The sequence below is a fragment of the Delphinus delphis genome, chromosome 1, assembly GCF_949987515.2.
Source record: "Delphinus delphis chromosome 1, mDelDel1.2, whole genome shotgun sequence".
Lineage (NCBI taxonomy): Eukaryota > Metazoa > Chordata > Mammalia > Artiodactyla > Delphinidae > Delphinus > Delphinus delphis.
The window spans coordinates 162,091,699-162,117,253 of NC_082683.1; the positions used below are offsets into that span (position 1 = coordinate 162,091,699).

The 25,555-nt window shown below is 37.4% G+C and overlaps 1 protein-coding gene across 12 annotated transcripts in view; it reads left to right on the forward strand.

Moving 5' to 3' along the window:
• The window catches only part of ENAH (ENAH actin regulator), a 157,723-nt gene that overhangs the window by 99,873 nt on the left and 32,295 nt on the right, over nucleotides 1-25,555 (forward strand). For 6 of the 12 annotated variants that reach the window (XM_059997622.1, XM_059997586.1, XM_059997605.1 and 3 more), the window contains 2 exons: nucleotides 9,704-9,760; nucleotides 14,622-14,706. In XM_059997622.1, the coding sequence (XP_059853605.1) occupies nucleotides 9,704-9,760; nucleotides 14,622-14,706 (142 nt within the window). The remainder of the gene's footprint in view (nucleotides 1-9,703; nucleotides 9,761-14,621; nucleotides 14,707-25,555) is intronic. The other 6 variants (XM_059997596.1, XM_059997614.1, XM_059997637.1 and 3 more) reach the window with 1 other exon arrangement.

Sequence of the window (25,555 nt, forward strand, 5' to 3'; positions counted from 1 at the left end):
ATAACTTACCTTCACCTGAATTTCTTCACACTGGGAATTGGCTATGGACCAGGCTTTTTCCTTGCTTTTTTTTTAAATTTGTTTTTTGGCTGCGTTGGGTCTTCGTTGCTGCACGCGATCTTTCTCTAGTTGTGGCGAGGGGGGCTGCTCTTCGTTGTGGAGCATGGGCTCTAGGAGCGCGGGTTTCAGTAGTTGCAGCGTGTGGGCTCAGTAGTTGTGGCTCGCAGGCTCAGTAGTTGTGGCGCAGGGGCTTAGTTGCTCCGCGGCATGTGGGATCTTCCCGGACCAGGGCTCAAACCTGTGTCCTCTGTATTGGCAGGCGGATTCTTAACAACTGTACCACCAGAGAAGTCCCTTCTTTGCTTTTTAAAGAGTTGATTTTTTTTTTTTTCCTGGAAGCTTGTGGGATCCCAACCTTATAGTCCATTAAAAACTTCAGATATAGATTTCCTGCGTGTTCTGGGATTTCTTTATATTATGCTGAACAAGGCTTTATAGGAACCCCCACTTACCCGTCCACATAAAGGTGGTTTTGTAGTTGAAGACGGTTTTATTTCCCCTGACTTTTGTTTAAATATTTCTGGTCTTGTATATATCTCCTGCTTCTTTATTATAAAATTATATACAGATTCATTCATTCTCATATTTATTCTCTCCTATTGGCGTTATTTAGATGGATTGCTATATGTAAAGGTACTTATAACACATAGTAGACCTTTAGCGAGTTCTGATTAAGTTACATTGATTTGGGCTTCCCTGGTGGCGCAGTGGTTGGGAGCCTGCCTGCCAATGCAGGGGACACGGGTTCGAGCCCTGATCCGGGAGGATGCCGCATGCCGTGGAGCAACTAAGCCCGTGTGCCGCAACTGCTGAGCCTGTGCTCTGGGGCCCGCGAGCCACAACTACCGAGAACCTCATGCCACACCTGCTGAAGCCCGTGCTCTGCAGCAGGAGAGGCCACTGCGGTGAGAAGCCCACGCGCCGCAGCGAAGAGCGGCCCCCCGCTTGCCGCAACTAGAGGGAGCCCGCGCACAGCAATGAAGACCCAACACAGCCAAAAATAAATAAATAAGAATAAAAATAAATAGATAAATAAATTTATTTTAAAAAAAGTTACATTGATTCTGTAAAACTCCTATTTAGTTAAATAATCAGTCACCTGCAGTGTGCCAAGTACCATACTGGTTGCTGGTAATGGGAAACTGAGTATAGCACAGATAGTACCTTTGAGTATCTTGAAGTCTAGTGAGGCAGACAGCTGACTCTAACACAGTATAAAGTAGTAACTCACAATAAATTGGAAGGATCTTAGACTCGACCAGTTTTGGTATTTTACAGTGTGTTTCCTTCTGAGCTCTAGCTGGTATTGAAGTTTTCTTTTTCCCCTCCCCCTGTTTTGTTTTTAAATAACAGTGTATCACTGCTGCTTTTGTAGTTCATTTTTAGAGAATGAGTAGTAAAAGACTAAGATTTAATGTGGAAAATGTCTAATGAAGAAAGTAAAGTGACATAGGATACAGGTTGAACTAAAATATTACTAAGAATATCATTTAAAATATGATAATAAGTATTTTGTGCACAGTTTTCCAGAAGAAGTTGTTCTTTATCGGGTAACATCCATGGATTCTTAAGAGTGGGAATATGGCATTCCTAATTTAAAGTTTCCTTGATTGTTATAAGTTTGACCACATAGCTGATGGCTTTTTTCATTTTCTTTGTCTGAATATTTGATGTTTCCTCTAAATAACACACCCTCACGTTTGAATTGTCATATCAAATTTAGACCTACTAAGTATGAGTCATATATTTTAAAGAGTAGTGAAATAAAGATACATATTGCTATGGATATAATTACATTTCAGAGACTGAAGTTAATGATGTTTAGTTTGTAGAACAAGTTTATTTTTATGTACTTGTTGACAGCCCACACCAATAACTTTATTTACATTTAATTCTATTTCATAAACCCCATGTGAGGTAAACAAACCCAGTTTATCTAATTTATTATATATTCATCAAAACTATTCTTTTAATAAAATTTTACTTATTTTTGAGTTTCCAAAAGTAAATGTGGACATCTTTGTCATTTAAGTGTTAGGGTTGTCTGGGGTTGTTTTAGATAGAAGTTGCTTCTTGGTTTCGTCGATGAAGTATCACGAATTATTGTCCAGAGAAAATGAGAAGGACGAGGGCAGTAGGGTTCCCAGGGAGAAGTAGACAGCTGTCCGGGTTTAACTAGGACAGGCCTGGTTTTCAATGAACCATCCTGAATGGATATGTATTCAGAGTCATGACCTAACAAATGGCTTTGATTTTTGATTCCTCCTGAAAAATAACACGATGGCAGAGGAACCTTCCCAGACCAGCTCTAGTGTTTGGAAGGGACACCCAGGTGCTGGCTCTGCAGTCCTTCCAGACACTTGGGGGCATGCTGGTACTATTAATTGAGTCACTTCTTCAATTGTGTACATCCAGTTCTCTCGTCAGAACCTAGAGCCAGTTGGAGCTCCACCCGACAAGAACTGCTCTGGGCAGTAGAACTCGGTTTTCCAGCACAGCATTTTGTTTTTCTAGCGAAAAAATTTTTTCCGATTAAAAAGTTGTGTGCTTATTATAAAAGTTTAAGCAGTACAGAAAATCATAATGAAGAAAGTAAAAATATCTAAAGTCCCACCATCCACGCAATGGTTAGGAATCCACCTGCTGCAGGGGACATGGGTTCAAGCCCTGGTCCCGGAAGATCCCACATGCTGTGGAGCGACTAAGCCTGTGCACCACAACTACTGAGTCTGCGTGCCACAACTACTGAAGCCCGCATGCCTAGAGCCCATGATCTGCAGCAAGAGAAACCGCCACAGTGAGAAGTCTGCACACCACAAGGAAGGGTAGTCCCTGCTCGCCACAACTAGAGAAAGCCCGTGCGCAGCAACAAAGACCCAACATGGCCAAAAATAAATAAATAAATAAATAAATAAATAAATGTATGTTTTTAAAAATGTTTAAAGAAAATCCCACCATCCAGAAGTAATCACCTTTAATATTTTCCATAATAGAAAAGTAATAGGCACTGGGATATTTTTCAACTTTATGTTATAAACAATTCCAAGATGAAGAATACAAGCATGACATGGCACTTTTTCTTTTCCTTAATAGCTTTACTGTACCATACAGTTTACCCATTTAAAGTATACAATTCAGTGGTTCTTAGTATATTCATAGAATTGGGCAGCTATCCCCACAATCAGTTTTAAGAACATCTTCATCACATGGGAAAGAAACTCTGTGCCCCTAAGTCACTATCACCACCCCTACTCTTACCCCACTCCCATTCCTTCATACCTCCCAGCTCCTGGCAGCCACTAATCTGCTTTCTGTGTCGATGTATTTGCCTGTTCTGTACATTTCATATAAATGGAATCATACAATATGTGATCTTTGATGACTGGCTTCTTAGCGTAATTTTTTCGAGCTTCATGTATTTTGTAGCAGGTATCGTGTATGGCAGTTTGAAAAGTAAGTCATTAGAAGAAAGCATGTATTCACGTATCTAGGCATACTCTCTAAGTTTTAACAATTGACCTTCTTATTTTCACAATTGATGTTTGTGTGTTAAAGTTGTAGGAGTATGGTATACAGTGAAAGTAATGACTAATACTTAATATTTTTTTTAAATAAGGAGGTTACAACCAAAGCAGAAAGACTTCCTCATATTCTTTAGTTTAAAAAACTCAACATTTAAAGACTTGGTAAATTGTGAAAGTAGAATTGTGTAGTAGTTTTCTTTGCCAAATTGAATGTAAATAGAGATGAATGCTTGGCCATTTGTGAAATCTCTGAAGTTTATTCTCTTGGTCCCCAGGCTCAGTTTTCTTGCCCAGCATTGTCCTTCACTTTTTTCCCACATCCAAGAGCATTACCTTAGAACTGCGTACTTTTTTGGTTCTCTTAATTCTTTTTCTCTTACAAAAGGAGGAAAGAACAGACATGGTCTTTGAAATTTTTTGTATTATACTTTTAGAATGAAAACACTTTTTTCTTGGTTAAAAGAATTTCAGCTCTTTACATGTGGATGAGGAAGCAAAATTGCATGCGTTTCCTTAAAAATGATCTGAGGTGGTCTCATCTCATTGGATTGCCCACCACCCCCAAATGAGCCTGGCCCATGGAATTGGGTGCCTTTATCATCCCCCCCACCCCAAACTTTCATTTTGTAGGATGTCACACATCTCTTTTATCTGTCTCCCACTTTCCTTCTTGTCTGAATATAAATTTGTACCACTTTGCCTAATTTTAATGTATGAAAACTTTTCTCCTAAGTCTTTAGACAGATTCTTCATATTTCTTAGAAAATTTGGTATTACCCAATTTTATACTTATTATCTCCTTTCAAATTTTTTGAAGTGGATAACTGGGGAAAAACATATATAATTAAAAAACTAGAAATAGGAAATAAGAATTCTGAGTGAAGGAGGGAGAAATAATTATATTAGTTGTCTGGGGGCTAATAGTAACTCCAGTTGAGTGTTGACTGCCAGAAAGTTCTAATTAGTACAAAAAGGAAGCATACTAGGTGACCAAGAAAAGAATATCACAGGCAGAAGGCATGTGGCATGTGTAAAAAAAGTCCTGCAGCGGGAGGAGCATATAGCTCATTTGAAAATTTGGAAGAGCAATGTACCTGGAGTGTAGAGAGAAACAAAGTATGAATGGGATGAGTTAGGCCACAGCCACATCATGGGGAGAAAGCACTGGAGTTTGGTATTTATCTTAAGATCAGTGGGAAGATATTGAAGAGATTTTACTAAGGGAGATGATTTGATCTGGTTTAGTTATTAAAGTATCACCGGCTGCTGTGGGGAACGGGAGAGGTACAGCATCAGAATGGACAGTTTATTTAATAGTCTAGGCTGGTGGTCCCTTAATTTTTGAGCTTATCTCCTAATGCACATGCATTTATAGCTTATGTATATGTTTGGCGTTGACATATGGCATACATTGTAAAACATGAAAAAATAGAACTGTAAAAAGGATGAGAAAAAAATTAACAGAAATGGAAGTACTACTGTGTTCTTTCCTACCTACCCTAGGGTATGTTTAGCATTCTGGGATATATGAATCCCACTTTGAAAACCAAGAGATCATGGAACATGAAGAGTGACAGTGGAGGTAGTTTGGAGAACAATGAGGAGATTGCATTAACAGGACTTGGAAGTAGGTTAAATAGTAGTAATGGAAGGGCCCTAGATATCTGGTTTGCATAACTGAATAGATAACAGCGCTGGTTAGAGAGTTAACAGATACTCTAGTAATAAGCTAATCATCTTTGTTAATGTGCATTCTACCTGAATGTGGTGTTTTCTCTGAGCATATATGTACTTAATAGTGCCTTAGTAACGAAATAGAAGGGGGTGGGGATGGTGAGGGAATTTGATCTATGCCCATGAGGACGAAGCAGAGAAATGAATGTGGGACACGGATTACTCTTACCTTTAGAAGTGTTAGGATATGGCAGGATTGGTAAATTATAAACCCCTCAACTTCAGTTTCTCTAGCTGGAGACAGTCACTCATTCCACATCTAAAAATAAATGGCTTACAAAACAGATGTTGGACTGATGCTATTGCCAGTCAAGCCTAATCAATTATCAGCAATTTATCAACTGTTAGCAGCCATTTTCATTCTTGCTTAGAAGGGAATAAAATGCATTTGAGACCCTAAGTTGGGGGAGAACTAAAGAAATGAAGAGGGGCGGGGAAACCTAGTCATATAAATAGTTTTGCTTAAGATTCAGTAATGAAAAAAAAAAGAGAGCAGTTCTGTATGATGGTATTTTTTTCACATGTGGCTATAGATGCATGATACTTCATTTTTTGAGATATGTAACGATTTTCCTTTATTAAAAACTGCATATATTTTAAAACAAAATTTGAAATTCTTTTGAAAATGTTTTTAAATGCCACTTTAAAATTATCCTCACTTTGTATAAAATTTACTATTTGTAATTCCCATGTCTTTTAGCACAGTGCCCTGCAAATATGGTACCTTTTTCCTCCCAGTTTTATTGAGGTATAATTGACAAATAAAATGGTAAGATGTTTAAAGTGTACTCGATGATGATTTGATACACATGTAAATTGTGACAGGATTTCTTCTATCTGGTCAATTAACACATCTATCACATATTTATCTTTTTTGTTTGGTTGATTGGTTGTTTTGTTTTGGTGAGAACATTTATGTTCTATTCTCTTAGCATATTTCAGTTATATAGTACAGTGTTATCAACTATGTTATCAACCGTGTTTTACATTAGATCTTCAGTCTTTATTCATTTTGTAACTGAAAATGTGTACCCTTTTACCAGCCTCTCTCTATTTCCCTCACCCCTCAGCCCCTGGCAACCACTTTTCTGTGAGTTTAGCTTTTTTAGGTTCCACATCCAGGTGATTCCGTGCAGTCTTTGTTTTTTCTGTCTGGCTTATTTCATTTAGCATAATGCCCTCAAGGTCCATCCATATTGCTGCTAACAGTATTTCCTTTTTCCTATGGCTGAATAAGATTGCAGTGTGTGTGTGTGTGTGTGTGTGTGTGTGTGTGTGTGTGTGTGTGTGTTGTTTCATATCTTGACTATTGTGAATAATGCTGCACTGAACGTGGGAATGCAGATATTTCTTCAATATCCTGTTGTCAATTTCTTTGGGTATATACCCAGAAGTGGGATTGATGGATCATATGTTAGTTCTGTTTTTTAATTTTTTGAGGAGTCTCTGTACTGTTTTCCATAGTGGCTGTACCAGTTTATACCCCATGGTACCTATTTTTGAACACAGGCAACCATACCACTGCAGTGTCTTCTTCCATTCTATTCTGTATACCTTAGAACAAACACAAACACATTTGCTTTCATGCCCTCTCAAAAATGGTTATAGTAGAACTTTGCAATCATGAGGATAATACCTGGGGCCCTAATGATGGTCAGAAGTATGATCACTGCTAATTTGCATGCTATGCTGTGCTTACTCAACAGACTAGCTTTCCAGAGAGAACAAATCAAATTAAAACCAGCTGTAAGCAAACATTATCTCTTTTAATCCTCAGAAAAAATGCTGAGCTGGGTAGTTTCCTCGTTACGAATTTCTTTGGGATTAACTCCTGATCGTGGAGACCTCTAATGTTAAAAATGTGAATGCTAAGGGTCTACTATAGTAATTATATATTGCAATAAAATGCAGTAATACTGATCAAATGACAGCCTGTCATTTTCTCCTGCTAATATCTCACCCAAGGTTTGTGTATTTCCCTGCTTGTACAAAATACCTAATGCTAAAGGATGTTAAAAGATGGGGAAAAGCCTGAGGGACAGCTGTTTCACAAACTATATTAGAAATAAATGAACAACCATGACAAGACTATTTCAAGGTCAGAGTAGCTCATAGAGATGGTCTTTTTTCTTTTCTAGAAGTCTAATATAGATGTTAAGTTTTGCTTTTTGATGCATCTTAACTGCTTTAGTTAACCTCTTTAGGTCATGTTTTCCTTTAGGGTGCATCCTTATTTCTGTCAGCCGTAAGCCTATTTTAATACACTGATTTAAAGAGACGTGTCTTTTTTTTTTAACTGAATTTACTCAATCTGTACACTGAACATTCTTTTCCCATATTCCACCCTCCTCCCTCAACTGAGTGAAGAAAGAGTTAACAGCATCAGTATTAAGCAGGAAGTGCTGTTAGCCTTATGCATATGATGGAATGAATAATTTAGTATCTTCGGGAAATGCAAACTGCAGTAGAACTCGAGCAACCTTATCAGAATTTAGATAAGTATTTTAGGGATGGTATGAAGTAAAAGTCAGTAGAAAGAATATGTTTAAAGATACCAAGTGCAAGAATGTTGCATAATAGTTTAAACTGGCAAAATTGGGGATTTGGGGGTCTTACGTGGTAGTAATGTTTTACCTCAATTCTGACGATTGTCAGATGACTTTTTACCAAAGTGATCGGTAATGGAATGTGGCAGTTTCTTTGCTGTCAGAGATGAGATAATTTCTCAGGTTTTTCCTGTAAGTTTTTAATATTTTCCTTATTTTTTTTCCTCCTTTAAATATGAATAAAAGGAACTGAAGGGTAAAACCTGAAGACTAGGCATGTTTATTTAATAGGGGCTTTATAGAAGTAGTCATTTACAAACATCGGTAAGACAGATTTTTTAAAAAGTTTAAACAAAATATAATTATTGAACATCTTCTAAATGGTTTATCGTCTTTGGCATGATCTGATTAGGCTAGTAGACATTTTATATGTATGCCTGTGGTCTTTTTTATGTCATTACTGTAAATATTGTGCATGTGACTTTAATAATAATTGATTAAGTGGGTGGAAGTACTTAGGAAAGGTGACATTCAACAATCTTATTTTGTGTTTGAAAATATCTGCTGTATTTAATATCTTTAAAACAAGACTTAAACGTAATTGGATTATATTAAATCTAATTTCTAAAAAACAATAAAAAATTCTCTTATTTAAGATTTATTACCATTTTCAGGTGTGCATTCTTTAAATATAAATTGGTTTGGTTTTGATTCTATGCAAACTTTTAGTTAGCATAAATTGTATTATTTAAATAATACAGTTTTAAGGGAAATCTAAATTACTGTCTTGTTTGCCTTTATGTAGTCTTTCTTAAGTCAATATATTTTTAACTTGTTTATTGTTTCTTGATTAATACTAATGGAAAGAGAAAATCTTTCCTATGCTGAAAAGAATTTCTGTAGTATTTTATTTATAGAAAAGTATTGATGTAAAGTTTTGAACGTCACTAATGTAAAACTAAAAGAAATTTTTGTTTTTCCCACCCCAGTTTTGAGTGTCACCTTGCTTTTGTAAAAGCCTTTCCCCTTTTCATAAATTATCATCTCCTTCTCATTGAATTTTTTCACTTAAAGAGAATTTACCTCATTAATACTTAAGGTAAATTTTAGTATAGGCAACCTAAATATTAAGTGGCTTTTTGAGGTGGCCACGCATTTTTTAACAAGATTTTGTCAAATTCGTATGCATATATACATATTGAAGAAAAAAGGAAAATAAAGTGTGGCTTGATAAAACAATGAATAGTTTTGCTGTTTTTCAAAGATGAAAAATGAAGATATTCTTATTTGACATCAATGAATATATATCACTTTAATTGCTGGAGGCTGTGTAAAATGGCTTTGGTCTTCAACTAGTAGAGATGAGTTCATCTCACGTTAAGCTAATCTTAAGCATTTCCCTTAAATTTTTTTCAGCTGCAAATTCTTTTAAATGAGCAATACTAAAAGAGGGTAGCTATCATGGAATTAACTAATGGCCATAGATCTGACTTCCTGTATCTCAGGTCCACTTACTTTTTAAGATAATTGTAAAATGCAAATCGATTGCATTCTCTGATTGTATAACTCAGGAAATAATTAAGCTATAAGTGCATCATTTGGTCTGTGGCTTATTATAGGGTTTTTTCCACAAATAAGATTACACATAAAAAATTTTAACAAGTTTATGTTATAAAGAAGATACGTTTTTATTAAATTACAGAGTTTCCAGAATGAGGATCTAGCTAGGACGTATGTGTAATACTTTTGAACCTTTCAAAGCACCTTTTAGTTTATGTGAAGTTCTTCAGATGGCCCCGTTGTCCTTTGAAGCTTCTAACACCAAGGTGTCTGTTGCAGCCCAGAGCAAAGTTACTGCTACCCAGGACAGCACTAATTTGCGATGTATTTTCTGTGGTAAGCAACATTATGTTTACATTACTTTTTCAAGCTGTGGTACATACTCCTTGCGCATTTCCATAACTTTTGTTTCCTTAGGCCATGGTCTGGTTTGTGGTATTTGGGATACACAGCAAGCTACTGTTTTATGTTGTGATATTTGTTGTGGTTCATGTAGGTGGTTTGGTCAGCTTTTGAGTTGGCTTCTTAGAAAGGATTTAGTTAGAATTAGGATCTCAGAACTAATTTCTTGTTCACTTCTTCCAACACGAATGAGAGGGGTTTTTGTTTGTTCGTTTTTGTTTTTAACTATTTTCTTTGAGAGCAGTCTTTTAAATTAGAATTTAAGGGGAAAAGTTATATTCATCTTAATATGATTTGGGGAATATAAATGTGATTTACTGGAAGGGAGCTTTTGCTTAACTTGAATTAATTTTCAGGTGTACATGTTGTAAGGCAGATGTGAGCTCTTATTAATAGGTTGGTTTCTGATCGACAGCCTCCTTTATTCAGTAGGTTAGATATCTGTGGCTTAGGAGTGAATTTAGGCTTACAGAGTGTTTTCTTTCACTCTCACGCTCATATACACACGTGTGCACATATATGTGTTGTTTGCATGGACAAACCGGTTATGTCACTTAACCATTCCACATTACAGTTCATCAGGTACATGCATTATATGCATATCCTTCTCCTTACACTAGGATGTATCTATATATGTACACATATACACGACACACACACACACACGTCTGAATTCTTTTTATTCTCATTTGATCCTAAAACTTTCTGATTTGAAAACCCAAGTTCAAAAAGTGACTTTTAAATCTTAGAGCCTTTTTTTTTTTTTTTTTTAAACTCGTATATACGTTTTTGACTACTGTATACCTTGGCTGGCCAGATTATTTTATGAGAGATAAAATGATATATACTACTAAAATTTCATATAAACAATTCAGCTGTGTATATGTACTTTATCCATGTGAATCAGAGTTTTTGATATGATCCTTCAGTATTACTAATACTGTTTCTTGACCTATAAAGAGAATTGCTTTAAGATTGATATACTTGCTGGTTTAGGCAAATAAGCATGTGTTAGAAATTTCCAAAAATGAAAATTCTAATGCATTTCTTAATCACCTGAGGTGTTATTTTACGATCTCTCCAGGTGACAGTTACAGCAGTGAGCCTGTTGTGCGGCTCCTTATAAACTCTCCACTCCTTCTCAGGTTCCTTAATTAATCATTACAGATTAAGTGATTAATTAGTAACTTTTAGTTCTGATTTTTCTGCCTCCTCCTGGGGGTTCTTCCAGGCGGTCTTTTGAACTAGCCATGAGTGATTGTTTGTGTTTGTGTTATTAGGACTCTTTTTAGCTCTTTTTGAAAACCTACTTGATGTTCTATACTTCGCTACTTAATATGTGTAGTTCACATGCAGAATAATAGAGTTTACCCAACTGCAGAGAAAAGATTGATTTGGCCTTCATAAAGGTGAATTTTTTAAGTTGTAAAATAATGTGTTAAAAAGCAGTTTCCCCCAGTAGTATGTTTAATTGATTTAACTGTGTACAAACAATATAATTACCACATTGCTAAGTTTAAACTTGATTGTATTGTGTATAATAACACCTATTTGTCTTTTAGTCCTGTGTTTTAAATAGTCTGTGGCTAAGTGTGAAACTAGGTCTGTGAAAATTAAAATGTGACAATAAGTGAAATATGCTTTACCCAAAACTCAGTATTGAAGTCAAGACTGAAATGCCATTCATTCCTGGTTTAGAGAGACATTCTATTCTGATTTCCATCATTTATAAGATACCATATCAGTGACATGGACACATTTTCTTTATTAGAAACATGTGATTTACATACTTTGCTATATGAATTCTAGCCAGGACAAATTAAGACCAACCATTGTCTTTGGCTGTGGTAATAGAACAGAGAAAACTAAGCCTCATGTAGCTACTGTTCTTTATGATACAATAGTAGGAACAAAGCAGGTTCACTTGTCACTTCTCCTTTTTTCCCCCAAAAGAGCCGTTAACCACCCTGTGATGCTCATAAAATACTGTTACTTACCCACTGGTTAGGAAAGTACCTTTTTTGCATTCTATGAGAACACAAATACTCATGTAGGCGTATGACCTATGTGAAGTAACTAATAGTTATATTCCAGAAAATACAGTGGCAGCTGACAGCCTTGCCTAATCTTAATTGCTGCTTCATGTTGTGTGTGGTGCCTTTGGTATAATTTAACAATTGTATAACCCAGTAAAATGTTTGACAAGAATGAAGAATATAATTGAGTACCTGAAGTTCATAATTTACCTAAGACTCTTTTATTTAATGCTCACAGTATATTTATATTATTTCTTAGATGCACATGAATTTCAATGTGCTTGTTATTGTTAGTTGACAATATTGATGCAGAAGAAACAACGAAATAACCAGGTTAGATATGGATGTGAGAAAATGCCAGGGGGAAGGCGTCCTCTCTTCTGCCCCCCAGTTAATAACGAAGGTGTTTGGGGAGACAGATAACCCACTATCACCAAGAACCATGTAGAAAAGAATTTTAAGAGTTGTTCAGTTGTTCTTGGATTCCTCCCATTTTAAAAGGATCTTCCTTGTAGTAAACTGTTTTTATAATTAATAATATCAGCCAGAAAATATTGCCCACATTTTTAAAACCTCCTTTTAAAACAAGCTTGCTGAGTAAACTTTTAAATTAAAAAAACAATCCAAAATAGTTTTTATAAATTGCTAAAAGAAACCTTTCTCACATTCAGATTTTTTTGTAAGTTGTATCAAACTTTGGACAGTTTAATTTAAAAAAAAAACCTTTAAATAAAATCAGAAGGATTGAGTTGAAATTTTGACATCTTTCTCTTGAATTTATGTATTTGAGTTAAAACTTACGTCGAGATTTTAATTGGTGAGTTTAATCTATTAATATTATTGTTGAGCTACAGTGCTTGATGTAGATGTGAATTAGCAGGATCGAATTCTTTGAGACTGATGCCAAACAAATCTACCTACTGACATTCACTGCTTAATTATTCGAGTAGCATGAAGTTTTAACTTAAATACACAAACATTGTTTTTAAAACTAGTTAAACCATGGTGGTCTTGTGAGTTGCCCATGCTGAATGCTCACATTTAATATTTTTGGATAAATATAACTTTGGAAAATACTACCGCAAATAGTTTTTATTTTCTCACACTTACCCTCCCACCTTGTATGTCCCCCTCCTCTGCCAGAAGAGACGAGTAAAGTACTAAACCTTAGGGTATGGCTTGATAGGACAGTCTATTTTTATATCATTATGTTAATATCCGAAAGAAGGAAAGAATTCCAGTCTGTCTCCTAGACACATTACATATTTTCATTTATGCAAACATTTAAGTGCATTTTTAATTTTAAAAACTTTATTTTATTTTATTTTTTTGCTGTTACTGATTACATGGGATTAATATATTTTTATATTTCCTCTATGTGGCTCTTAAAATAGCAGACTCTTTTAGGAAATCTAATGAAATATCACTGCAGTTGTCATCTAATTTGTCTTTAGAGGACAAATTAAATGATTAATGTAAAAACGTGTAAAGAGATGAGGAGAAAAATTAGTAGGTAAGTTCAGATCAAATTATTTGTTTTTCTGCACTTGGGATATAAAAGTACTGTATTATATTCTAGTGAACCTTATCCTTCTCTTTGTGAAATCTTCTCCACTAGTATAAAATAGATACTTTGTGCTTTTAACTCATATAGATTACAAGAGTTTGCTTTAGCACATAGAAGCATTTATTTATTAACTGTTTTTTATACTAGTGGTCTACAAAACACTTTCAAACTATCTGTTAGGGGCCTTTGCTGGCACACGAGAATTCACAAATATGTGCAGCATATCATTACTCATATATTTCTCTCCAAGAGTGGAAGATAACTACTGTTTCTTTATTCTCTTGTTTACTGGATTAGATTTCAAGATTGTTCTATTGTAACCATAGGCATTGTATATTAGGTCTAGTATTTTATTTATCTCATTTTATGACACATAATTTTTATATCCAGCGACATTAAAATGTCCCATTATTTAGTGGCCTTCTTTATGAGATGCTAAAAATGGGTCTGCATTTTATATGATGTGGGAATGAATGGTCATTAGTTTCTCATGACAGAACCATGTTGCTTTGAACGCAGGTTTTTTTTGTTTTGTTTTGTTTTTACCCCAAATGAAAAGTTATTATAATTACCTGTGTTACATCAAAAATTCAGAGAAGTAGATTAATTATATATGGAAGTTTAGCAAATGTTTGTTTTCACCAGTGCTGGAAATGCCAGGCCATTAAATAAGAATGGCAACTTAAAGTGGGCAAATTTGATAAATGCATTAGCATACATCAGTCTAGTAAAAAGGTTCTCATGCTCTCTCTCTCCTGTTTTTCATTTCCAGTGTTCTATTTAGGTGAGTTTTTGAATTCTGATTTTTCATTTAAGTTCTCCCTCTCCACTTCATGAATAAGTACCCCAAAGAGAATGTCTCATTGTCTTAGAAGCGTCAAGCTTAGGTGCCTATTCAGATGCTCATTGAACACTTGTTTTACTCAAGCTCTTCATATATAAATGTTTATTTTTCTTTTATTGTTGATGTTTTCCATTTGTTTCAAGTAAGCCTTCTGGAGATAATGACAGTATTATGTTGCAGTCTTTCATTTGCTGTGTGTTATATGAAGCTTATATTTTATTTTGCTAAACAAAAAGAAGATACATTTGTAAATATGTTATGGTTTTATGTTATTCTCATGATTTTATCTCCTCTATCCAGTGCAGTATAAAGATAATGTTCATCTATAATGTTTCCCTCCCTTTTTAGGGCCGACATTGCCTAGACAAAATTCACAACTACCTGCCCAAGTTCAGAATGGCCCGTCACAAGAAGAATTGGAAATTCAAAGAAGGTAAATTCACGAGTTATTTGCACCTTTTCTTTCTACTACAGAAGACCAATCTGTGAACATCTGATATTGAAGGTAGATTATGTCTCATCAGCCATTTGGAAGTCTGAACTTTTATTGTTATATTAAGTTTTAGAATCGCTGTTAATAATCAAGCAGATTCTTAATAGGCTGGACAAAAGATGTTATAAAATTTCATGTATGCTTTTTTGGTAAAAATCATACTCATGAATTTAAAATATTTTAAATACTCTTAACAGCATATAAAATGTGTTTACACTTCAAGCAGTCTTATTTTTATAGCAGTTATAAATTAATCTGATCATTATGCCTGTCACATGACTGGAAAGTTGAAATAGTGTTGGCTCTTTGTACAAGGCATTGAATATTGAACAGGAATAGTAATGGAATACAGAATCATTCTGTTTATGATTAAACTGTGATTGAATGAAATCAATAACATCTTCATTATCTCAGTGCAGTTTAGAAATACATTTGAAATTATAATACGGCCTCATTTAGGGGTAGTTTTTTCTGAATTAACCCAGAGTCTCTAAATTAGAGACTACTTTATAACAAAATAGCTTTGTAAAATCCAGTCACATTCACTAACTAAAATTGAGCTAGTCAAACCAGGTGCCCCATTTTCAACAAATCGAAACTTTTTAGAGATGTTGATACTGCTTTTTGTTACTAGTAGGGCACCCCTGTTTTGTTCTGGGGAATTGATAACCATCTTACAGATGGAATTTTCCAGGTGAGAGGCATTTGCTCCATGGCAAGCCAGCAATCTTTCTTGTCACTTTTGATTTGGCCTCATATTTGAAATGTTCTCCATATTCTTTATGTTGTCTTAATATATGTGTCATGTTTCCCTGACAGACAGTCAAAGAAATTTCTTGCTGTGGTTCTGTGTTGTTGCTTCGCTGTGTAACTACTTAGCTCTTGAGGAGCGCCCTCCAGGATCTCTTAAAGTGAATTTCGTTTTTGCCACAGTCTATATGTTTAGTTAGATCACTCTGGAACTAGCCTCCAAATTTGGTGAAACTTTTTCTGCTCTTTAGAGTGATGCTGTAACAGATATAAATAAATTTAAGTTTCTATAGAAATAAGGGAAGTTTAAGGAATATATTCATTTATTTCAGTTCCATATTGAAAATTTTAAACATACTAGAATAATTCCAAGAGTTAGAAATTGTATGCTGTCTCTCACACACCAAACGGAAAAGTAATTCATAAAAAATGATCATAGTTTTATTGAGAGTAACACATTTGTAGAAAACGAGGAAGAACCAGGAGAAAATCCTGAACATAATAGATCATCTCTGGTAATACAGAGTAGGCAAGCAAGTAATCCCAGACACAGTTGCTGGAGTCCAGGGCAGCACAGAATACAAACAGAAGTCTTCTGCTGGTACTGCTGCCTCGTCAAGGGTCACAGGTGGGTCATCTGCTTCACAGAGGGTTGTCAAGAACTTGCAGCATGCAGTTGTAGTTGAAAACGAGTATTGAGTGAACTTTTAGTAATTGTCATGAGAACGCCCTCATGTACGTTCTTTCTCATTTCAAAGCGTTCATCTGGACTTGAGGTTTTTCTCTTTGTATGTAAGTAGATACTTAAGGGTTTGAAAATTGAAGGTGTTTATATTACTTATTTGTTTAGTTGAAGACTTTAACTCAGTCATTTTGAAGAGTGGAATCCGAATTTCTGAAAAATTGGTATGAATTTTAAATTATTTTCTGTCCATAGTCACGCACAGACTCTTCTTTCTTCTTCCACTTGACACCAACCAATTTCCTTCTCTCTCATTATTAATTTCATCTCCATTCCTTTTCTTTACTTTTCACCCCATTTCCTTTTTTTATGTACTTTTTTTGTTGTTGTTCTGTGGGGTTTTTTGGCTGCCTTAGTCTTCGTTGCTGCGCGCGGGCTTTCTCTAGTAGTGTCGAATGGGGGCTCTTCTTCCTTGCGGTGCGCGGGCTTCTCATTGTGGTGGCTTCTCTTGTTGCGGAGCACGGGCTCTAGGCACGTGGGCTTCAGTAGTTGTGGCATGCAGGCTCAGCAGTTGTGGCTCGCGGTCTCTAGAGCGCAGGCTCAGTAGTTGTGGCACACGGGCTTAGTTGCTTCACAGCATGTGGGATCTTCCCAGGCCAGGGCTCGAACCCTTGTCCCCTGCATTGGCAGGGGGAATCTTAACCACTGTGCCACCAGGGAAGTCCCACCCCATTTCCATTTTAATCTCATGAAATCTGCTTTGTGTTCACAAATCTACTGGATGTGCTGCTACCATCATTGACTTATTGTAGTGTAAATGTCTTCTCTTGGTCTACGCATTCCACTTCTCTCTCTTCCTTTTGATGCTTTAGAGTATCTTTTTTGCTAACTCTTCTCCTTTTCTGTACCTCTTCCTTTTCTTATATAAGGCTTTACACTTAGCTATCTCTTTTTTATTTCTGCACACAGTATAACCTTTGAAAAGTTGATGATTTGGTTGGATCTTATAGTTTTCTTTTAACTTCTGTGCTGATGGCTTCAAAATCTACAGCTCCTGATTATCCAATGGAGAGCCAGACCCATATTTGCAGATAAATGGAGTAGTGTCATGGGTCCTTTTGAGAATTTGGTAGAAGTAGTGAACTACTGTCCTCTTCCATCCAGTCCCCCCACCCCACCCAACCTAACCCTTCAGATATGTGCATGTGATTTTGCACATGTGCACACACGTGTGCCCTTACATGGTCCAGAGGATTACAGACCCCCTTAATTCCAACAGTGGATCCTCAATGAGAATTCCTATTTTAGAGCTCATCCATTTGGGTATCCTACTGATGCCTCAGTTTAAACCCTTATGATTTCATTTTTAATGTACATTCCTTCTTCTCTCTAATATTTCTCCCAAAATTTCAGCTTAGAAAGTCTATAATTATCTTCATTCACAATATCTATTCAAGTACATTTTGTTATTTCTTTCTCTAAAAGCCTGTTGGATTTACTGTCCTGACATTCTCATTACTAATAGCTTTCTCCAGTATTTATTTGCTTATATACTGCTATAGTTTTCTGACTTGCTAGTTTTTCTGTCTTTAAGCTAGATCCCTTTCACTTATTCCTACTTTATTACTGCTAGATTCTTTTTTCTTAAACTTTTTTGCACAGTGCAGGAGGGTCTAAAAGGGGGGGAGGGTGATCTGCTGCACACTTGTGCCCTCCCCTCATATTAATCATGAGACTTAATCACTTTTAACCATTTCTACTTTTAGTACTTTTGATGAGTTCTTCTATAGTAATATATAATGTGTTTATATTTCTGTTTCTTGATTAGTCACATTACAGATGGTACTTATTGACTCTACACTATGAAAAAATGAATTCTTCACTTCCCCTGCCAGTCATGAGTAGTTATTCTTTTTAGTTCTTCTAACCTTAGTATCTCTTAACTCTTCACTCTGTAAGAGGAATGCAGTAGTTCTGCGCATCTCTCTATCCCCTTTCTTCCATTCTACCACCTAGTTTTGATAGACACGTCATTTTTTTAATTTTATTTTTTTGTTTTTTTTATTTCCATGGTTTATACATTTTCAGTCTTTCTAATACTGCCATCAAATCTTTGTCTTTATGTTAGTAGGTGATTTTTTTCCCCCTTCCTAGAATCCTTTTAAACCTCCTTACTAACCATGGTAGTCTGAGTTTTCACAAAGATGTGATTTGTTTTTGGTTTTGGGGTCCCTCCCCGATTTATTAAGCTCAGTACTTAATGGACTGTTTCCACTTGAAGACTTACCCACAACTCCTAGATTTTTTAAAATTTTATTTCTTTAGCCATTTCCTTCTCTGTTTTGTTCTCTTTTTGGGGAGCTCCTACTGATCAAATGCTGGGCCTCCTGGGTTATTTCCTTATGATGCTTATCTTTTCTCATTTTCTGCCTCTGTTTCTGTGTTCTGTATTCTTTTTTTTTTTTTTTTTTTTTTTTTTGCGGTACACGGGCCTCTCACTGTTGTGGCCTCTCCCATTGCGGGGCACAGGCTCCGGACGCGCAGGCTCAGCGGCCATGGCTCACGGGCCCAGCCGCTCCACGGCATGTGGGATCTTCCCGGACCGGGGCACGAACCCGTGTCCCCTGCATCGGCAGGCGGACTCTCAACCGCTGCGCCTGTGTTCTGTATTCTTGATGATATTTTTAACCATACGTTCTAGACCAGCGTTACCTCGTAGAAATATAAGCTACATAATTAATTAAAATTTTTCTAGTAGCCATACTAGCAAAAGTAAAAAGAAACAGGTGAAATTAATTTTAATAACATAAAATACGTTGTTAAATAAAATATTTAACCCATTATAACGGAAATATTATCATTTCAAAAAGAAATCAGTATAGAAATTAAGGTATTTTACATTCTGTTTGTCGTACTGAGTCTTCCAAGTTCAGTATGTGTTTCTTACACTTACAGCACGTTTCTGTTCAAGCTGCCCACAGTATGAGTGCTCGAGAGCCACATGTGGCTCATGACCACCTAATTGGACAGCACAGTAGTTGATCTCCTATAATTTAATTTTATTCTCCAAGAGCCTGTTGCGGGGCGGAGGCGGGGGGAGCGATTATTCCTTTTTCAAAACAGCCTGTCCTAAATTCATGATTGTATCTTAAGTCCCTCTTGTTTCTCATCCTTTGTTTGAATTATCGCCTTCCTACAGAGTAGTATTGTTTGCCTTATTGGTTTTACCCAAATATCTGGTAATCTTTAGTGGTCTCTTTATTTCTAAAAAAAAGAATCAGTCTGAATGACGTCAGTACTTGGCTTGGGTTTCCTGTTCCATTATGAGGTTTGGGTGTCTATGGACAGCATTCTTCCCTGACCGAGGGCTGCCAAGGGGGTCTGTGTAAGTGGCCAAGCAGACAGACTGACAGGCTCTCCTTTGGGGTACAAGAGGGGGGAGCCAACAGGCCTCAGCCCCACGAAGCTGAGCCACCTCTAGTTCCACCAGACACGCTAGCTCATCTGAGGCAGCTTCTTCACTTGGTTTAGAGGACAGTCTTCTGTGATAAATGCCATTCCATCCATTGAGCTGAGGTTGGGGAACAGAGGGATGACTGGAGCATTTTCTTCAGACAGTGTGTGTGTTTATTAATCAGCTTGATTACGGTTGTACTGCCCATTCCCATTCTTTCTACCTGCTGATCTCAAGTTAGGTCTTTCCCAGATTCTTCTCGCGTCTGCTTCAGCCATTCTGAGTCTGTGTTCGGGACCCTGGATGCCTCCACTCTTCAGTCCAGTTACGTTCGAGGCTTAGTGCTTTGTTCTGAGTGCTTACAGTATATCAGGGTGGTGGGTGGCGGACAGAAAGCCTCAACCTAATCAGAGAATAGAGTGAACATGACCCAGTGTAGCAGAAGATGGTAAGTGCTATGGGAGGAAAATAGAGCCAAGTGAAGGGAGTATATGTTGCAGAGGGCCAAGGGGAAATGGTTACAACTTTAAATAGGTTGGTCAGAGTAGATCTTATGGAAATGAAAGGAAGGAGTTAGCCGAGTGGATGTCTGGGTGAGTGCATTACAGCAGGGGGAGCAGTCTGTGCAGAGCCTTAAGGCAGGATTGTGCTCGTGTACAGGGAGGAACGAGGAGGCATGGAGGCTGGAGCAGAGAGAACAGGAGCAGAAAAGGAGAGTAGTGGAGGAGTCGTGTCATGCAGGACATGGCAGGCAATTATAAAGAATTTAGCTTTTGGTCTTCCCTGGTGGCGCAGTGGTTGAGAGTCCGCCTGCCGATGCAGGGGACACGGGTTCGTGCCCCGGTCCGGGAGGATCCCACATGCCGCAGAGCGGCTGGGCCCGTGAGCCATGGCTGCTGAGCCTGCGCGTCCGGAGCACCACAACGGGAGAGGCCACAACGGTGAGAGACCCGCGTACCGCAAAAAAAAAAAAAAAAAAAAAAAAAAAATTAGCTTTTTTCTGAGAGAAATGAGGGCCCATTGGATGATTTTGATAGGAACGATCTGGCTTAACATTTTAACAGAATTAGTTTGCCTGCTTTGTTGAGACCAGGCTATAGAGAAACACAAATGAAAGCAGGTACAGGGTTGTGATAGCAGCCTAGCAAGAAAACTAGTTAAGAGGCTATTGTGGTAAACTAGGCAGGAAATAATGATGGCTTTCCCCAGGCAGTGGAAGCGGTGCGAAGGCAGATCCTTACATTTCCTGGTGGATTGTATGTGGGGTGTGAGAGAAGGGGAGGAGTTGTGGTTTTTAACGGGAGCTGTGGGAAGGATGGAATTACCATTAACTGAGACGACTGTGAGTGGCAGGTTTTGTGGGGAGAGGTCAGATGAATTTTGAAGATGTGAAGCCGAAATGCCCATTGGACATATTCAAGTAGAGATGCTGACTACTAGGCAGTTGGATGTACTAGTACATAGGAACTGGGAGAGAATTCTAGACATGTAACTCCTCCCTAACCCTTTTTGTCTTCCAGAAATTTGATGATACATTTGGTCTACTAAAGACCACTCAGCTCAGTTGTCTACTTTGTAGTGGGTTTATTTATACACACTTTTATTTTTCTGGAATTCCAGTAGAATCTTGGAGCGGGGGAAGACAGTTTGACTGCTCAAATGTACCAACTTGAGTAAGAGGAGTCCAGGAGCTCATGTCACTTCCCGGCTCGTAGTACGGGTGGCCAGCTCTCCTCGCATCCAGTTTAATTCTTTGGTCTGACACTTAAGAGCCCACCCCACGATCTCTTTCCTCCCTTAAGACTGTCTGTACACCATACTCGGGTTCTCCCTCTGTGCTTCTCTGTAGCATTTACCTCTCTGTCCTGCCCTTCTCGTCCTTTCTGTCTTGTCCTTTTCTGTAGACTGTTTTCCAGGTATATTAATGGTTTTCGTTTCTGAACTCCTGTAACTTAACCACATGCTTTTTTATTGTTTGTTGTTTGCTTTACATATGAGTCTTGTCTCCACAGTGAACATTGTAGACTACTTGAGAGTAGGGACCTGAATAAAGTTTTGAATAAAAAGCCAAGCAATTCAGTGGTACTGAATTCATTTATATGTAGGTGTTGGGGCATAACAGGCAGACAGTATGAGTTCATAAGGTTGTTGGGACCATTAAATAAGATAATACGCACTCTTTTCATGCTGCCTGGGCTTTTCTGTCTGTGCTGTTTGGGAGACGGTGGGAGCCGTTCCTGAGGAGATGCTCTTTGAGCTGTGCCTTGAAGGGGAAGTGAACTAGGAGTTTCCAATCATAGAATGGAAAAGCATTCTAGGCGGAAAGAGTCTATGTGTAAGAGCCAAGGGAGTGCACACCACCTGTGTGACGTGAGTACTACCCCTCTTCCTCCGCTCCAGGACTGATGGTGCTATTAAATTAATACGTAAAGGGCCTTTATGCCATGCTAAGACATTGCTTTTTAATATTCTTTCCCTGTTTGTCATATAATAAGAAGGCATCTTGCTTTGTAAAACTTCAGTATTTTCAAGTTATAAGAAAAGTACATGCCATTTTCTTTTGACCTACATGCCAAACAATCTGTTTTTGCTTATGGTTGAAAGATACTTGGGAAAAGGTACTACAACACCTAAAAATATCTGCTAAATTTTATATACACAGTGCTGGTCTTCACTTTATCTCAGCCAGCAGCTGTGCATGGCTGGATCTCGTTTTGTAGATTAAAAAACACAGTGGCAGAGGGATGTACAGCACACTCTAGTGAGACGTTTGGTTCCCAACAGAAATTATATTTTCAAAATTTATTTTGGGTAGTTATTTACATAAAAATAAATTTTCTTGTGCTTGATTTTATTTTCAGAGGCATGATAAAATACCCTTGGGACAACTTTTATTTCATAAGTTGAAAAAAGTAACTTTATCCTGTTACTTTGGCTATTTAACTGGATCTTTATACGCCGTTACTGGAAAATGTAGTAGAAGAGAATATTAGTTTGCATCATAACATTCACCTGCAATTTTAGTAGTTATATTTTCAGTATCAAGTTCATATTATAATAACGTTACATTTCTGTTACTACTCTTAGGTAAGCTGTTAGTGGGTATCAGTAATTGATTTTTGAAGACTGGTAAATGATTCGTATTTGGTGAGCTAATAATAATGGATGGGTTAGGAGGAAAATGATGTGAGTAGTGTGCTCCTTGGGTATATGTGTGCATGTGTATGTGTGGTGTGCATAACAAACTTGATAGGGTTTTTGCTCAGAACCATAAATTATAAATGGATTATTTTAATGAATAGCTAAAAATTCTTATTCTTCAAGTTATTTTTCTTGGCTTCTGACTGTTACAGAAAGGAAATGAATTGCTTAAAGAAAAGTTTAACGATATATTTAGAATCTGGTTTTGTTTGGGACCATCCATTGCACTTTGAGGAACAGCAGTTGCACTTTAGGGACATCAGTTGTACAATGTAAAGACAAGAAATGGCCGTCTCCTTTCTGGTTTCTAAAATTTTATTGATGAGTGGTGTTACGGATTGAATAGTGTCTCCCAAGAAAGATACTTGAAGAAGTCCTTGGACTTCCCTGGTGGTCCACTGGTTAAGACTCCACACTCCCAATGCAGGGGGCATGGGTTTGATCCCTTGTCGGAGAACTAAGGTCCCGCATGCCGCATGGCACAGCCAAAGGAAAAAAAAAGAAAAGAAAGATATATTCTAATCTCCACTACCTCAAAATGTAACCTTTTGGAAATAGAGTTGTTAGTTAAGATGAGGTCATACTGGAGTGAGATGGACCCCTTTATCCAACACGACTGATGTCCTTATAAGAAGAGGAGAAAGTTACCGAAGCAAGATGGCCGTGTGAAGACACAGAGACACAGAGAGAACACCATGTAAAGATGGAGGCAGAGGTTATAGTGATGTTTCTACAAGCCAAGGAATTCCAAGAATTACCAGCCTTCCTGCGAAGGAAGAGCAAGGCATGGAACAGATTCTTCCTTAGAGCCTAACTTAGAGGGAACCAGCACTGCCAACACCTTGACTTCAGATTTGTCACCTCCCATACTGAGAGAATAAATTTCCGTTGTTTTAAGCCACCTAGTGTATGGTTCTTTATTATGGCGACCACAAAAACTAATACAGGTGGTAACTAGCTTAGTAGACCAGCAAAAGCTAAAGTAAGCCAGGACAGAGAAGAGAAGGGTTGAGTTGCTGTGGTGCCTCTCAGTGGCAAGGCGTTTCATCATGCTACACGTAGGAGGGTTAGGTACGTCTTTATAAGGAGGGTTTAGCTACCCAGATTTTCCCCACAACACCCAAACGGGAGACTAGAGATTTATTATCTTCTAGAGATGCGCTAGACCAGTGCTGTTCAGTGGAAATGTAATGCAAACTACATGTCATTTTAAAGTCTTCTAGTGACCACATTTTTGAAAGTTTTAAAGAAACCAGTGAGATTAATTTTATTAGTATATTTAACCCTATACATCTAAAATATTATTTCAATAGGTAATTGATAAAAATTTTAGAGGTGTTTTTGCACTCTTTTTTTTCATACTAGGTATGAAAAATCTGGTATGTGTTCCAAAATCTGGTATGTGTTTTTATATTAAAAGCATATCCCAATTCAAACTTGGAGCATTTGAAGTGCTCAATTTGCAACATACAGCTAATAGCTACCGTTTTGGACAGCATCGCATTGTAGGCTAGGAGTTGTTGGCAAACTGTAGCTCGCTGGCCAAGTCCAGCCCTGTAGGCTGTTTTTGCATAGCTGAGAGCTAAGGAGGGCTTGTACATTTTTGCAGAGTTGTTTTTTTAAAAAGGAAGAAAAAAGAATATGGACAGAGATACTCTCTGGCCCTTTTCAGCAGGTTGGCTGGCTCCTGGTAAAGCCTGAGGTATAGGAGGCACAGCTGTGAAGGTGTGGGTGAGAGGCCATACTGAAGAGAGATGAGTGAAAGTCAGCCAACTTGGTCTCTTTCCTTTGCTCAGCTCCCAGTCATTGGCAGCCAGACCTGTAGAACTCAGGTAAGGAACTTGAAGAGTCCTCCTCCGGAAACTTGGCTCGGCCAAGAGAAAAGACAAAGATATTGACACCCAAGGTCCCTCCCATTGAAGCTCATTTATTTAAGGGCTTCTGATCAGCTTTAGTACCACTTATGAACATGAATGGACAGCCAAGGATCATCATACCTTTAAGGACAACTTTTATAACATGAAGACAGATCAAAACAAACAAAAAATTGAAATTGGAGGAAACACGTAATAACAGGGAACAGAAGAAAACCTAAAAAATGATACAATAGCTTCAGAGAACTAAGAATATATTTTATTCATAAAGCAAATGTTTGTAGTTATTTAAAAAGAATCAGAGTGTAAGAAAATGTACTTAGAATTTTTTTTTAAAGCATTAATTTTAATACTAGGAGGTTTGAGAAATAAGGTTGAGGAAACTGCCCTGAAAATAGCTGTAAAAGATAGATAGTACCTGAGAAAAAAAATAAAAGAAGATCAGATTAGGAGGTCCAACATCTAAATATGAGGAATTTTAGGGGAACAAAACAAAAATGTGAGGAAACGGGATCTGCAAATAAATAAGAAAATTTCCTGGAACTCAGTGACTTGATTGTGGTCAGGGGTGCCGACTTTTTCTGAAAAGGGCCAGACGGTAAAGGTCTTAGACTTTGTGGGCCACGAGGTCTCTGTGACATTTGTTCAGCTCTTCCTTTGTAGCTTTGCCATAGACAATGCGGAAATGATGGGTGTGGCCAGATTTGGGCCATGGACTGTAGTGTGCCAGGTCCCCTGGTCCAGATTGAAAAGATTCACCAAGTGTCCAGCCCAGTAAGTAGGAAAACATAAAAAGATCTACCACCAAGGCATATCACTGGGATTTTA